General features: G+C 45.0%; 1 protein-coding gene across 3 annotated transcripts in view; it reads right to left on the bottom strand.

Annotated features, from left to right (window-relative positions):
* The window catches only part of LOC137435288 (nuclear factor of activated T-cells, cytoplasmic 1), a 96,592-nt gene that overhangs the window by 57,372 nt on the left and 23,305 nt on the right, over window positions 1-15,915 (bottom strand). For all 3 annotated transcript variants that reach the window (XM_068128931.2, XM_068128933.2, XM_068128932.2), the window contains exon 5: window positions 4,281-4,453. In XM_068128931.2, coding sequence (XP_067985032.1) covers window positions 4,281-4,453 — 173 coding nt within the window. The remainder of the gene's footprint in view (window positions 1-4,280; window positions 4,454-15,915) is intronic.

Below are 15,915 nucleotides of genomic sequence, written 5' to 3'. Positions count from 1 at the left end.
GTTTACATAGCACTTTATAAATTGAGAGGGCCATTGTGTGCCAACACATTAGCCAAATTATATATTCCTGCCAGAATCGATGATGAGTATTGCATCAGTGTCAGAGCTCACACCAAAAATGATGATGTAAACAAGCAGCCGGGTGCTGCATACGCATCATTGAATGAAGTCTGCATTGATTTATCATCAGATTTGGTTACTTCTTAAATTAAATTTACACCCAGTGAATTTGAAGCAGCAGGACAATATGCTATATGATATACTATTACCAACACATTTCTTTCTAAGCAATGGAGGAGTCATATCTATATATTCAGGTAGAACAGCTTTTAAAAATTTAAACACAAGTTACAGGAGAAGGGTCACACCGATTAATCATTCAGGTTAACCAGTAAAAAATGTATTGTAGGAAAGGGGAAAGGCTGGATCGCTCTTCAATGAGCCGCAACTTTGTATAAAATGAAGTAAAAAATGAAAAGTTTATTGAGCCAAGTCTTGAACTGCTGAAGGTTGTAAGTAGTTGGGAAAGTACAACGAGGCAGTTAGTTCCATCTTTTAGTATTTTGAGGAAACCTACGTATATCGGCTCTGCATGTATACAGGTACACAAAGTACGGACAGCTCGCCGAAGCCAGGCGAGTATAGCGAGGACGTATCATGGGTGGAGAACCTGTAGCTGATAATTCCGCAGAGCAATGGCCTTGGCAGTAACAGTAAAATAGGGCTATAGAGGAAACTGCTCTACTGCGGGCTAGGGGCTGAAGGCTGATAGTACGTGAGCTTTATCCACAACTCAAATTGCCTTAAACTGCACTCGACCAAGGATACACAGCAGACATGGAAGAGCTCCACCCCAATAGTGTGAGCACTATTCCATCATATGGCAAACTTGAGATTTATCGGGTCAACGGTTGAGAAGAAATTACGTACTCTTGGGCTCGGAAAGAAATCGCAATTTATGGGAAGCTTTTCTGGCAATAGTTGCCAGAAGGAGAGAGGTGGCAGTTGAAGTGTGGTTTGCATTCAATGGCTGGGAAGAAGATAACCGAGACTTGAAGTTGACATTTGTGTAGAGTACATTCTTCGCCATTGGAGTGAATGCGGATGATCATTAATGAAAAGGGGAAACATTGTGGATCAGATTACTGACAGGGAGCTACTTAGTGACAATTGTTTCCATAGCATTAGAAAGAGTGCAAATTAAGGCAACCAGGGAGTATTTCAATGGATTAGGGTTAGATTTACCACATTTATTTAGGCACAGAGAATGCATGTACTTGCTTCCAGGGTGTGGGAAAGATTTTTGTGGAGTAGGGAAGTTTATATGGCCGAGTAAGAACAGGAGTCCATTCAGGGGCGTACTTCTTCAAGACAATGGCTGGGATGCCAAAAGGACCATTTGCTTTTCTTTTCCCTTGTAGTCTAAGTTAAGAAGGGTTTGTCGGTGTTTCCTCATTATAAAATACTAGCAGAGTACCCGCTCTACGGGCGATCTTCCAAGCATGGAACATGTTCTTCTGACACATACCTTTATTTGGGCGGCGTATATGCAACTGACAGCTGCCTCAATCACTCCCGAAAATAAAAAGATTAATAACCCGGGTTATGTGCATGAAGCACAATCCTTCCTACTGTTTGTAATTCAAAACACGTCACTGCACTGGAAAACGTGGGGCCAGGAATATTGTATCGTCAAGAGTGGGACATGTAATACCCTCTCCCACCTGGAGGTGGTGCTACACGATACACATTTACATAAAAAATTTGCATCTCCCCTCCCCCCCAAGAACACCAACAAAGATAACAACCATTAAACACTAATTTGAGTCATCCTGATCCTATGTAGCAAATCTGGATAAAATTGAGCCAGAACTGTAGGAAGAGGAGGAGAACCGTGAGAAACAAATACACAAGCAAACAACAGTCCGTAAATTCTCGCAAGGATACTGGATTTGTGATCAATGTTGCAGTGGATAGTTGGGTGGAATCTTTATAGAGACTGATCAGAGTGGAGTTGGAGGCAAAAAATTAGTGGCAAAGGTGTCTGCCTTGGATTTTGGATTATAAGATATAAAGGCATCATGGTCGATGGGAGGTGGGAAGGAAGATGCACAGAAGTTGCAGGAAATAGAATGGGCCATGAACCAAAAATCACAGCTTCCGGAGGAGCAGGAGACTACTTTAAGAGGAAAATGATGATTGTGGAGTTATTTCACTTGATTGATAAATGACGTAGAGTGATTGTGTGCTTTGAAATAGACTTAGTGAGATTGTTTAAAAGGAGAAGCTTCCATGTCATTGCTTTCATGCCTGGAGGAAAAGGGTTTTTTTTGGGTAAACTTTGACAGTGCAGAGATTGTTAAATCATTTTGGAGATGGCATTTTACCAGGTTTTATAGAGTTGGCGATAAACAACGACATACTAAGAAAGATAATATCAGCGATTGCAGTGCCATTTACATATATATATATATATATATATATATATATATATATATATATATATATATATATATATATATATATATATATAATGGTATCTGTAATCTGGTTCTCCAACCTAATGAGCGGACAACATGACGTCATCGCCATCATTAGGTTGGAGAACCAGATTACAGATACCATTATTAGTAACTCCCAACCGCAACCAGGTCGACTCCATATGATGAGTGGATACCAGAGATAACGTCACCGCGTGGCAGGCGGTGCGTATCGCTCCCAGCAAGGTGCAGCAGCAGCTGTATGGGACACCTTGCTGGCGGTTCTCCACTGATGATATGAAGGTCGCATAGTGACTGATATTTAAAAAAACCGAAAGGGTCACAGAGTTACAAGTGTATGGAAAGCCTCACTGCGTTGCCCTGATGAAGCCCCAACAAGGGCGAAACCAGGTCGGTAACTGTGAGTTTTGCATGCACTTGTGACAGTATCTGTATTTATAATCCGTAATGACGCACTGCTAGATGGTTCCTCTGGAACTTTGCAGGCAAGGCGGACGTGCATGGCGATGACGTCATGTTGTCCGCTCATTAGGTTGGAGAACCAGATTACAGATACCATTATTAGTAACTCCCAACCGCAACCAGGTCGACTCCATATGATGAGTGGATACCAGAGATAACGTCACCGAGTGGCAGGCGGTGCGTATCGCTCCCAGCAAGGTGCAGCAGCAGCAGCTGTATGGGACACCTTGCTGGCGGTTCTCCACTGATGATATGAAGGTCGCATAGTGACTGATATATATATATATATATATATATGGCGCGCCACATAAAAAGGGGGCTTACGGGTGGTCAGAAAACGATGAAAAGTCAGTTTACCCAAGGAGCACCCTTAAGCCCCCTTTTCCCCTTTTCACGTGGCCCGCCACATATATATATATATATAGAGAGACAGGGATATGTTATTAACTTTGAATATTAACATGTTAGCATGTAACAATTAATATATTAGTTAGAATCAATATCATGTGCAGATGATTAACATTGTTATCATGTAGGCCATATAAGTGGAACGTTTGGTTTCCCAATCATCTAACCACATCATTAAAAGTTTCCCATGCAGTACAAATAAACAAGTGCATGCCAAGGTTACTAAACATTGTCTTTATCTCTCTATCTTTTACACGTGACATTTTAGGACCCATCCCAAGTTTTTATGAAGGATTTTAACCTGGTGTTGGCTTAACAGTTAAGGTAACTGGCTTGAGATGTTAGGGTCTTGAGTTTGAGCTCCTGTCATTACACTGAATGAATACCAAGTGGGTGACTCAGCCTGTCATCCTTCCGAGGTGGGCAAAATGAGTCCCAGCTGGCTGGTAATGGGGGGGGGGGGGGAGGGAGTGGGGGGCATTGCTTCAGCGGCACTGCCACGCCTCCAGAAAATGTTGCAGCCGTAGGCTGCACACAGAGCACCATGATAGATTTTTTTAAAGAGTCAACCATAAAGTGTTGACTGATGCCACAAGCAAGACAGACCAGCCTGGATAGGCAGATTACCTCCTTCTGGAAGGTCGTGAACGAGCCAGCTGTGTCGACAATCCGATAGCATTATGTTTGGACTCATAAGACGGCGTCTGTTCCAAAAGCGAATTAGACTCCCGATCCTTAAAATCAGTCAGATTTGAACATGCGTGTTTTTACATGTTAGTCTAGTGTACAAACCTTTAAGTCACCACCAAGTATTGTAAGAGACAGGCATATGATTGTTTTAAAGTATTTCAATGACTTAGGTAGTGAGTGCAAAGAAGGAAGGAAAAAAACAAAGGGTATACTACATACAGCACTCGATTGGGATGGAGGTGGCTTGCAGCGTGATGGATGCACCGCGTGCTTGAGGGATGGATACGCGAAACACAAGGCGCACACGCGTGTTCTTGCGGCCAATATCTGTCTCTCCCGCACGCAGTTCAATGTCTGCATTCCGCAGCTTCAAGATACCAGCGCAATCCACACTGAGCAAGAAAAGAATGACTAGATCACTTGAACTGTTATAGTAGAAATTGCAAATTGCAGCAAAAAGTTTTTGTGAAAAGCTAAACAAATGGTATTTCAATGTATATGGATGGGAAAATTGATACAAACTGCGTGATACGAGGGGTGCACTTTGAGTCCAGGTAAAATAATGTTGCTGTGCATTGAATAACATAGTTATACAGAGTGCGGCAAATCAAGGGATTTAGGAGATATTGTACATCAGTCACCAATTCAATCAGTGCACTCAGGTAACAACACAGTATGTTTTTTGAGGCAAAATAAAAGTTATCAGATGAAAAGAAAAACAATTAATATCGTATACTCGCATAAAGGTTTATTTTCAAAATGTGAAGTGAAATTGAGCATTGTAAGCGTAATGACAGTTACTTTCCAGCATTACTAAAGGGAATGCGCATTATTAAAGATTAGCACAGAAGAAGGCAAACATGCCATCCCTATAAGTGTACACACTTGCTCCAAGGTGTCATTAGATTTTATAGTGAGTGATCTAAAAGGTGATGAACTCATTGTATTTAAACCATTAATTGACATGTGTGGGAAAAATTACACACCCAGACCAGGAATCGAACCCAGGTCTTCTGGTGAACCGTACCAGTGCTCTTAAGTGCCGTACCGGATTGGCTTAACAGTTAAGGTTCATTTATATAATTGTATTTAAATTATTAATGAATCAGATGAAGGGGTAATAATAAGCAAAATTCCTTCCGCACCCCAATATTCTCTCAAACCCAGCCTTTTTGTCCCTTTATTGTGTCTTACCCTCCCTTTAAATATGGCAACCACTGACACACATTACAATTATTACATTTATTTGTGTAAAATTCAAAGGATTATGAAATTAAGGTTCCCGCCGACATATAATAAATTTGCAAACAAGTACTGTTGCCAAAAATGGCAGCAAAGCGACCCTCCTCGACACAACATCCGTCCAAGCTACGAGTGGCGTTCACTAATTTCTCGGTATGAGACACAGTAATCCAAGAAACGCCAACGTGTTTTTATTAATATTCCCCTTTGAAATTACAAGTAAATAAAAAGATAAAAAAGATGAATAAAAATAAAAAGTACAAATAAATAGCAATTAAATGTATTTATCATACGCGTTATATGTATATAACTACTAAATACTTCAAGATTGCGTTGGCATTTCTTGGAATTAAAAAAAAAATCTCATTCCAAGAACATTTTGAGCCCTCCAGGTAAATCCACAATTCAAGCACAATAATTGTCCTGTTTCGTCAAACTGGATCTCAGAGCTTATTATAATACTGTCGCTTATAATCATTGTGTACCTTTGAACATTGAGGTGATGTGTGGATGGGGAGAGGGGAGTGGAGAAGGGGGGTGTTCAACATCATGGGATGAATGAAGAAATCTTCCTATGTCTGAAGATACTACATTTTATAAATAACTGGAGTATGACATTATATACAGTGGGAATGGAGGAATACATAGATATGACAGCATGCATGGAATATTAATAAAAAGACACATGACTTAAACTTGAGTTTCCCACCTCAGAGGGTAAGTGTTCTTACCACTTGGCTATATCCTGAGGGACATAAAAATGTAGTAAATAGGGTGACAAACAAAGTAGAGTGCAAAAAGCAATGTAAGACAGTATTTTGTAACAATAAAGACAGAAGGAATTCAATTATTTTACATTATTAGTCTGCATATTATATTTGCATGGTGAAAGAATATCTTCCAACGCAATTTCCATGTACATTCCCACTTTCTGTCCAAAAAGTATTTTTCTCCAATTCCCACCCCATCCCAACCAACCTCTCATCTCCCAGACCTTCCCTCCTCTTCGTTTTCCCAATGTCTTTTCTTAATTAGCCCTCCAACCCTTCCGTTCCCATGTGGCCCCTATTATCAAACTGGAGATTCATTCATAGCTGTGCTTTTTGGGGTGACAAAGTTATTTGTGATAACATACAATAAATTTGAGGTGAGAGTAATATGAACTTATAATGTGAGAAATTGTATAAAAGTAACAAAAACGTATCCTCAATATCTTACTTTGAGGGTCTCTTTATTAGTCCCCTTCCGGTGTACACCGTAGGGGACTATAGGTTTGCACTCCATCCCTCCGTCTGTCAGTCTGTCGGTCGGTCCGTCAGTCAGTCCGTCACGCAAAGAACAGCTTTCCGGACTTTTTTTTCCTAAACTCTTAACGCTAATGATTTCAAACTTGGTACATGGTTTCCTCATGATAAGTTACAGATCAAGTTCGAACTTCACGACGTTTCGATCATTTTTGACAAAGTTATGGCACTTTGAACTTTGGGAATTTCCCCAACAGTTTTCCGGACTATAATTTGTAGTGCGGTAAGTTGTTACGTGGTCCCCTCAGTGCATACCAGGTCTCGGTGACCCCCGGACCGTGAGAGGACCTTCGCCAGCAAATAGTATTATATAGGCGCATTCGCCACGCAATCCATAGGAATTTCACCCAGGCGACAACTGATGTGCAAGTATATATTTCCACTGGTAATGATACCAAACACTTTCAAAGACACAACCACGGAGATTTTCCCCGAGCAATCAACAATACACAACCAGGCACAATCAATATTACCACCATGTGAACTCATCTACACAAACTCTAAGATGGCCATCTTAATCTTATACATTCCTCACGTGAGCCCCACTCCTGACTCCCTCCGTGGTCAATGTCTCTCCTCTCCGCGCACGGGCGGTTGAACGAGCCCCGGGCGGACGTGCTCTAAACGTGCCGTCTCGGACTGGGGCCGCGGCTGCAGCGCACCTCCTTGCCAAGCCACGGGGCAAACCCAGCGCGGCGTCCAACGTGCGCGAGGCCCCAAGTGCGACTCTTACGCGTCCTTGTAGATGGGCAAAAACCCAGCGCGGCTTCCGACGCGAGCGAGGCCCAACGTGCGGACCCGTACGCGTCTTTGTAGACGGGGCAAACTGTCCCGGACGCTTGGTTTCGTGCACGAACTCACAGTGACTGGACGTCTAAAGGTATTTACCGCCCAGGTAACTCCTCTCGCCAGACGTTTCGCAACGGCGCGTTTTCCGCGCAGCGTAAGGTCGATTCCACCTTCTCGTCGTCGCGGGGCGAGGAAGAAGAAGCCTTCCTTTCCCTCGTGTCTTTTCTCCTCCGTTTCCCGTCACTTCCGCTTCCGGCCACTTCCGTTTCCTGCCACTCTTTCAGAAGGGCTCCTGACCCTCCAACCACAACAACTACACAACAACTTAATATACTACACACGGAAGCAAACACCTGCATGGTAATTCACATACATTCACATAAATATGTAACACTCCCCCCCTTCAAGAAAGAAAGTTTGAACCCAGCGAAAACTTTCTTTGCCGGCCAATTTGGAGAAATAAACCAGATAACTCAACCCCCCCACATTATCAATTCCCCCCGGGCACAGTTATCACTTAAAAATAAAGCCAGTTAAGCCACTCGATAGCACTTTTCCGGGAGGCCAAGCCGAGTATTCACTACATGGATGCCTTTAGGAACGCGGAGTTCACGGTTAGTCCGTGCAGGAAAGTTCTCTACATGGGCGCCTTGAGGAACGTGGAGTTCACGGTTAGTCCGTGCAGGAAAGTTCTCTACATGGGCGCCTTTAGGAACGGCGTTCACGGTTAATTCGTGTAGGAATCTTGGCTCGGCGGCTCCGCCGCCTTCAGTGCTTCAACTTCTCGGAACGTCCCTAATAATTAGGGTGGGACCACTGGTCCCTGTAGTCCCCTGAATACCGGTCTTCTTCTCGGCCACTACTTTGCCAATTCTTCCTTCGGGAGCGGCCGTAACTCAGGGAGCCTCCATAATAATATTGACTGCGGCCACCACCAAAACTACCGCCCAGTTGTCCTCTCCTGTAGACCTCTCGACGCCTACGAAATGCCTTCCCTACTGTTATGGTCCGACCCTCCAAATCCTTGCCATTCCAATTCTTCTCTGCCTCTCTGGCGTCTTTTGTGCTGGCAAACGTGACAAAGCCGAACCCTCTTGACTGTTGCGTTTCCCAGTCTCTTACCAACCGCACTTCCACCAGCGGCCCATATCTGTTGAAGACAGAGGTCAGAACTTCTTCCTCTGTTTTGAAGTTCAGTCCCCCTACAAATAACTTGGCACTTTTGTCACCATCCCGAGCTGGTGTGGTGTTATTTTCCCTGCTGGGCTCTTTCTCAACCCTCAGGTTACCATAAACTTGACCCCCGGCCAAATCATTCCCGAGAACCACAGATACACCCTCTACAGGAAACGTGGCTTGTAAACCGACGGTGACCGGTCCTGACACCAAATCGGACTCCAACTGGATGACCTGAAGGGGAGCACTAACACCGCCCCCGATCCCCTGTAAACGAACACTATCCCCCGTTGCCGTCTCCTCGGACCATGGCAAAATGCCTTCAAGCATTAAAGATTGATGGGCCCCTGTGTCTCTCAATATCCTAACCGGTCTCCGGTTAGTCGAGGCTCCATCCAGTGACACAAACCCCTCGGAAACAAATGGTTGGTAACCCTCTTGATGGCGATTTCTTACGCTAGCCATCGCATTCGGAGTTGTAATAGTCGGACTCCGCTCTGGGTTGTCCCTTTTCATGAGGTAACAACTGGACATCAAGTGTCCAGGTTTTTTGCAAAACGCGCAAGTAGGCCCGGAGGAAAAACTCGGGGTCTGCCTCGGGCCCCCCGAACTATAAGTTTGTCTTGGGCCCGCATCCCTCTGATTTCGAACCGGTGGGGTATCATAGTTGTCCCCATAATCATCTCGAGGCCGCCGCCATGTATGGTCGTTCTCCGCACCTGCTGTTCCCCACCTCCCCTGCGGAGATCTAGGCGAGGAGTTAGGTTCGTGGACCCCTATTCGGTGGGTTAAGGCATAATCATCTGCCATGGTGGCTGCGTCCCACAACTTTGGTACCTTCTTTTCCTGCAGGTACACTTTGATGTCCTCGTGGACACACTGCTGCAATTCCTCCACCAGGATCAAGTCCCGCAATGTCTCGAAGTCTTTCCCGACTCCTTTTGACTCACACCACCGATCAAACATGTTTTCTTTCACTCTGGCAAACTCCACATGGGTCTCACTCTCCCTCTTCCTGGCATTCCTGAATTTTTGCCTGTAAGCTTCCGGAACCAACTCATAGGCCTTGAGGATGTGCTTCTTCAGTACCTCATAATCTGCACATTGGTCCATTGGTAGCGCCGAATAAATTTCCTGAGCTTTCCCCACCAGCACACTTTGTACGAGTATGGTCCAGGCCTCCTCCGGCCAGTTTAATTGTCGAGCCACTTTCTCAAAGTGTGGGAAGAATTTCGCGACTTCCTTTTCACTGAACGGTGGAACCAGCCTCACATGTCTGCCCACATCCCAGGTTTTCTGGTGAGGTGTCGACCCCGTCAGCAAGGGTGGTGCCTCTCCCCGTTCTCTCATTAACTCCAGCTCCTTGACTTTGATTTCTTGCTGAAGCTCCATGTCACGTTCCTTTAATTCCCTTTCCGCTTTTCTCTCCTCTGCTTCGAGGTCCCTTGCAGCTCTCCTTTCCTCTGCTTGTTCCTTTTCTCTTCTTTCCTGGAGTTCTCTTTCCACTCTCCTTTCCTCTGCTTGTTTCTCTTCTCTCCTCTCCTCTGCTTTCCTTTCTTCTTCTGCTAACCTTTCCTGGAGTTCTCGTTCCACGCTCCTTTCCTCTGCTTGTTTCTCTTCTCTCCTCTCTTCTGCTTTCCTTTCTTCTTCTTTTAACCTTTCCTGGAGTTCTCGTTCCACTCTCCTTTCCTCTGCTTGCTTCTCTTCTCTTCTCTCTTCTGCTTTCCTTTCTTCTTCTTTGATCCGTTCCTGGCTCCGTAATTGCAACTCCAGTTTCCGGAGCTCCACGTCTTCTGGTTCTTCGGGTAGCCACTCCCAGGCTAACTCGTCCCATGTTCCTAATCCCACCATAGATTGTATCACCGTGGCCTGCAACTCTGCCTTCCTCAAATTAGTTCGGACCTCCAAGTTAAAATGTTTGGCCAATTTCAAGAGATCCGACTTTAGCAACGCTCGGAACTGTGCCTCACTCGGGGTTACCCCAAAGTTCTGTGCCACAAACGCCATGGTGCCTATCGTTAACACCTGTTAACCTTCACCCCAAGACTTTCCCCAATTTCTCAAAAAAAAATATTACCAATTAATAATTAATTAATAAATTTTAATTACCAAAAATATTATTATTTTATTATTTTATACACTTTTAGATCCCGGACGTAGACCCAATTGCGAAACCGCAAATCGTAATTTGGACGAGCCCCCAATTCTGTTACGTGGTCCCCTCAGTGCATACCAGGTCTCGGTGACCCCCGGACCGTGAGAGGACCTTCGCCAGCAAATAGTATTATATAGGCGCATTCGCCACGCAATCCATAGGAATTTCACCCAGGCGACAACTGATGTGCAAGTATATATTTCCACTGGTAATGATACCAAACACTTTCAAAGACACAACCACGGAGATTTTCCCCGAGCAATCAACAATACACAACCAGGCACAATCAATATTACCACCATGTGAACTCATCTACACAAACTCTAAGATGGCCATCTTAATCTTATACATTCCTCACGTGAGCCCCACTCCTGACTCCCTCCGTGGTCAATGTCTCTCCTCTCCGCGCACGGGCGGTTGAACGAGCCCCGGGCGGACGTGCTCTAAACGTGCCGTCTCGGACTGGGGCCGCGGCTGCAGCGCACCTCCTTGCCAAGCCACGGGGCAAACCCAGCGCGGCGTCCAACGTGCGCGAGGCCCCAAGTGCGACTCTTACGCGTCCTTGTAGATGGGCAAAAACCCAGCGCGGCTTCCGACGCGAGCGAGGCCCAACGTGCGGACCCGTACGCGTCTTTGTAGACGGGGCAAACTGTCCCGGACGCTTGGTTTCGTGCACGAACTCACAGTGACTGGACGTCTAAAGGTATTTACCGCCCAGGTAACTCCTCTCGCCAGACGTTTCGCAACGGCGCGTTTTCCGCGCAGCGTAAGGTCGATTCCACCTTCTCGTCGTCGCGGGGCGAGGAAGAAGAAGCCTTCCTTTCCCTCGTGTCTTTTCTCCTCCGTTTCCCGTCACTTCCGCTTCCGGCCACTTCCGTTTCCTGCCACTCTTTCAGAAGGGCTCCTGACCCTCCAACCACAACAACTACACAACAACTTAATATACTACACACGGAAGCAAACACCTGCATGGTAATTCACATACATTCACATAAATATGTAACAAAGTCATAATACTGTCTTCTATGACAGTGCTACCCAATGCCGGTAGGGGACATGTATTGCAGCGCAATACTCAGAATGCTTGGTGAGATAGGAAAATAAATCACAAAGATTGTCCTGCATGGAGTTAAATCATAAGTGATCATGTAAAAGTTATACTTAATGTTTAAATAACATCAGCTTTAAAGCAGCAGCCTCAGTCAGAATTGTTATAAATCCTCAAATTCAGAAATTAATTTAAAAAAGAAAGATGGTTTTGAAATACACTGCAGGTTTGTATATGCCACATAATTGTTGAAAGAATGCTACAATTGCTACACCATATCAAAAACATATATGTATGTACATATATATAATGTATATATACTGCTCGCAGTGTTAAGTGTGGAAAAGTTTCTGAGGACATTACAACTGGCTCAATAGCGCAGTGGGCTGTTGACGCGTAACCAATGGAGGTCCGTGGTTCGAGTCCCACATTGAGTCAGAATTTTTCCACACTTAGCCCCTTGCAGGAATTTGATTCCTATTTATAAAAAAAAAATATATAAATTGTTTGTACATATACATCTATAAATATATATATATATTTATATATATAAACTGAACATCAAAAGAAACTTATCACTTTTTCTTAATTATATTCTTCTTCAATTGCTGAACATCAAACATATTATATTCTTCTTCAATTTCTTCAATTGTAATGGCTGATTATGTAACAGGAACTTCACTTCAATCACCTGGTTGATCAACAATGGCATGCTTGAGTGGTTCTGTATAGGGATCTTTCCTTTAAATAATGACCCTCATAATGAAATCCTTCAGTTCTCGTGGTTAGACATTCATTTACTGCTGTCTATAGTCACTCTGAAGGCTTCTGACAGGGAAAACAAGAAAATTCAGATGCCACACCTGACATCTGAACAACGTTTAAGGGCAATTGGGATGCTTGAGGCTAGTGTAAGCCAGCGAACAATTGCCCAACGCCTTGGTTGCTCACAACCTGCAATTTCCAACCTGGCCAGGCGTTATGGTGAAACTGGAACTGTGAATGATGGTCCACGAAGAGGAAGACCATGGGTAACCACCCCAAATCAAGACCGCTGGATTGTGCTGCAGCATCTTCGTGATCGTTTCCACCCTGCGACGCAAACAGCTGCAGTGACAAAAGTTCGCCACAACAACTGCATCAGTGTCTCCACTGTGCGGAGGCGCTTGAGAAGTCGGGGCCTGGTGGCAAGACATCCTTGCAGAGGTCCAGTGTTAAAAGCAGTGCATCGGTGGAACAGACTAGGATGGTGTCTGCAGCATTGCCGCTGGACACAGCAACAGTGGAGTGCAGTCTTGTTCAGCGATGAGTCCAGATTTTGCCTCCATGTTGCTGATGGGTGTCAATGGGTATGGCGCAGAGGTGGGGAAAGGTATGCATCATGCTGTATTCGTCAGATCAATTGTTGGGGAGGACCCAGTGTGATGGTATGGGCCGGCATTTCCACCCGTTTCAGGACACCTCTGGTCGTCATCGAAGGCAATCTCACTAGTCAGCGTTATGTCAATGAAGTTTTGAGACCTCATCTGCTGCCATTTCTCCAGGCTCATCCTGACATCGCAGTTTTCCAGCAGGACAACGCTCTACCCCATGCTGCTCGCCTGACCACCAACTTCCTCCAGGAACAGGGTGTTGAAGTGATGCCTTGGATGCCTTATTCCCCCGACCTCAATCCCATTTAGCATTTATGGGATGAGCTTGGTCGATGTCTTGCATCATGCTTTATGTTTTTGATGTTCATGCTTTATGTTTTTTTGTGATTGAGGCAACCTCTTGTTCATTGACATGTGTTTAGTAAAGATAGCTGAACTTTACCTCTGAGTTCAAATATTTTTCATTTTTGCATGGAGGATTTCAATAAGTGTCCTTCTAAACATTTGATAAGTTTATTTTGATGTTGAGTATATATATATATATACAGTGCATTCAGAAAGTATTCAGACCCCTTCACTTTTTTCACATTTTTGTTATGTTGCAGCCTTATGCTGAAATCGTTTAAATTCATTTTTTCCCTCATCAATCTGCACTCAATACCCCATAATGACAGAGAAAACAGGATTTTAGAAAGTTTTGCAAATTTATTAAAAAGAAAAAACTGAAATATCACATTGACATAAGGGGGAGGGGAGGGGGAGGGGGAGGGGAGGAGGAGGGGAGGGGGAGGGGGGGGGGAGGGGAGGGGAGGGGGGAGGGGGGAGGGGGGGAGGGGAGGGGAGGGGGGAGGGGGGAGGGGTAGGGGAGGGGGGAGGGGGAGGGGAGGGGGGAGGGGGGGGAGGGGAGGGGAGAGGGGGGAGGGGGGAGAATCGAGGGGGAGGGGGAGGGGCGGGGGGAAGGGAGGGGGAGGGGGAGGGGAGGGGAGGGGAGGGGGGAGGGGAGAAGGGGTAGGGTGGAGGGGGGAGGGAGGGGGAGGACGGAGGCGGAAGGGAGGGGGAGGACGGATGGGGGAGGGGGAAGGTGGAGGGCCAGTCAACAATGACGTTGCAGTTCTCATGGTCGGAGAGCAGCACAACAATCGCGACATCGTCCTGCATCTTCGAAAGAGCACGAAGCGGATTTTGGAGACTCACCGATCCTGTGACACACGTCCTCCAGTACCGGCGTTGCCGGGCGGGGGAAGGGAGACCCGCACATTCCCAACCCGTACATTCGACCTCTCGACTCAAGCTCGTATTCGATTCGTATTCAAAATCGAAAGGGGAAATCCTTCGTATTCGAATTTGTAAACACGAAATATGAATTAAAATTTAATTCATATCGCACAAAATCGACACAAAACACGGTCGCATAAAGGTGAAAAACGCAATGGCTTTTCGCCCTGAATTACGTGCAAACGTGTGACGTGTGACGGGATGGAACATCACGTGATCGCTCTGAGCGAATCAGCGAGCTGCTCGCACTGGCTGAGATTAGCGGGTACTTCGCTGAAATGCGCTGAGGTAAATATGAATGAAAAATATGGATCTCGTCAAATATTGTCTCGGCCATGTTCGTCCCAGGCTCAATGGCCATGTCTATGCCAAATATCAAGCACGTGAGCCTCTCCGTTTCGGAGTCTATCGGTAACATTACACACACACACACACACACACACACACACACACACACACACACACACAAACTGTGTTTTATATATATATATATATATATATATATATATATATATAGATATATATATATATATATATATAGATATATATATATATATATATATATGTAAGTTGGACAGCTTAGTCACAGCACTGTTTGTTGTAGGTGGATTGTCCTAAATCCTTCATCAAACTTCCTGTAGGTGACACTCATTCCCAATGTGATGAATAGTCTGATCTGGGTTACCACAGTCACATGCTGGCCTGTCATTTAAAAATCAAATTGTGTTGACTTGAGTCGCATATTTGGTAGATTCTGCAGGTCTTCATAGATTGGAAGCTCTGGGTTGGCTTTGATGCAGTTAAACCCTCTCAGCATTCTTGCCTTCCGGCACATATCAGGGGGTGGGATGTTAGACAGGACTGGGACCCACTGCACGGGTGTTGATTTCAGTGTACCGCTGATTATCCGCATCAGCGTTTTCAGAACGATGTCCAGTTGTTTTGTGTGGCTGCACTCTGTCCAAACAGGAGAACAGTATTCCACTGCCGAGTACACAAGAGCAAGGCTAGCAGTGGGGCATAAACTGAAGTGGTGTGATGTTCAATTTCCCCCACACAAATCACAACGATTTACATGCCTAGATTAAATGTTATGATTGTTATCAACGAACGAACAATAACTCCATTTCTTATGATTTGGTTGATACAACAATTCTCCAACTAGAACGGCACTCAGTAGAGAGCATACCTCCACCTGGTGAACAGTTTATGTTTTGTATCTCAGAGTAGACCAGAAGATCGCAATACAGAATCACATTTAATCAAAATCAATCACAGGAATCACCATAGGTCCAGTCTTTCATACCCTGATCTACCCCTCGTTTTTGGCCATATCACTCAATGGTGAAGAATCACTTAAAACATCTACTAGCCGGATCCGGATCCGGATCTTCACCAAAATTGATTTGTTTCTTCCTTGTCACACACACAACCTGTTCAACAAGTTTCGTCCAAATTCATCCATAACTTTTTGAGATATCCTGCTACGTAC

The sequence above is a fragment of the Myxine glutinosa genome, chromosome 9 (genome assembly GCF_964187855.1).
Source record: "Myxine glutinosa chromosome 9, kmMyxGlut1.1, whole genome shotgun sequence".
Lineage (NCBI taxonomy): Eukaryota > Metazoa > Chordata > Myxini > Myxiniformes > Myxinidae > Myxine > Myxine glutinosa.
Note: the sequence above shows the minus strand (reverse complement) of the source record. Positions and strands in the feature narration are given on the sequence as shown.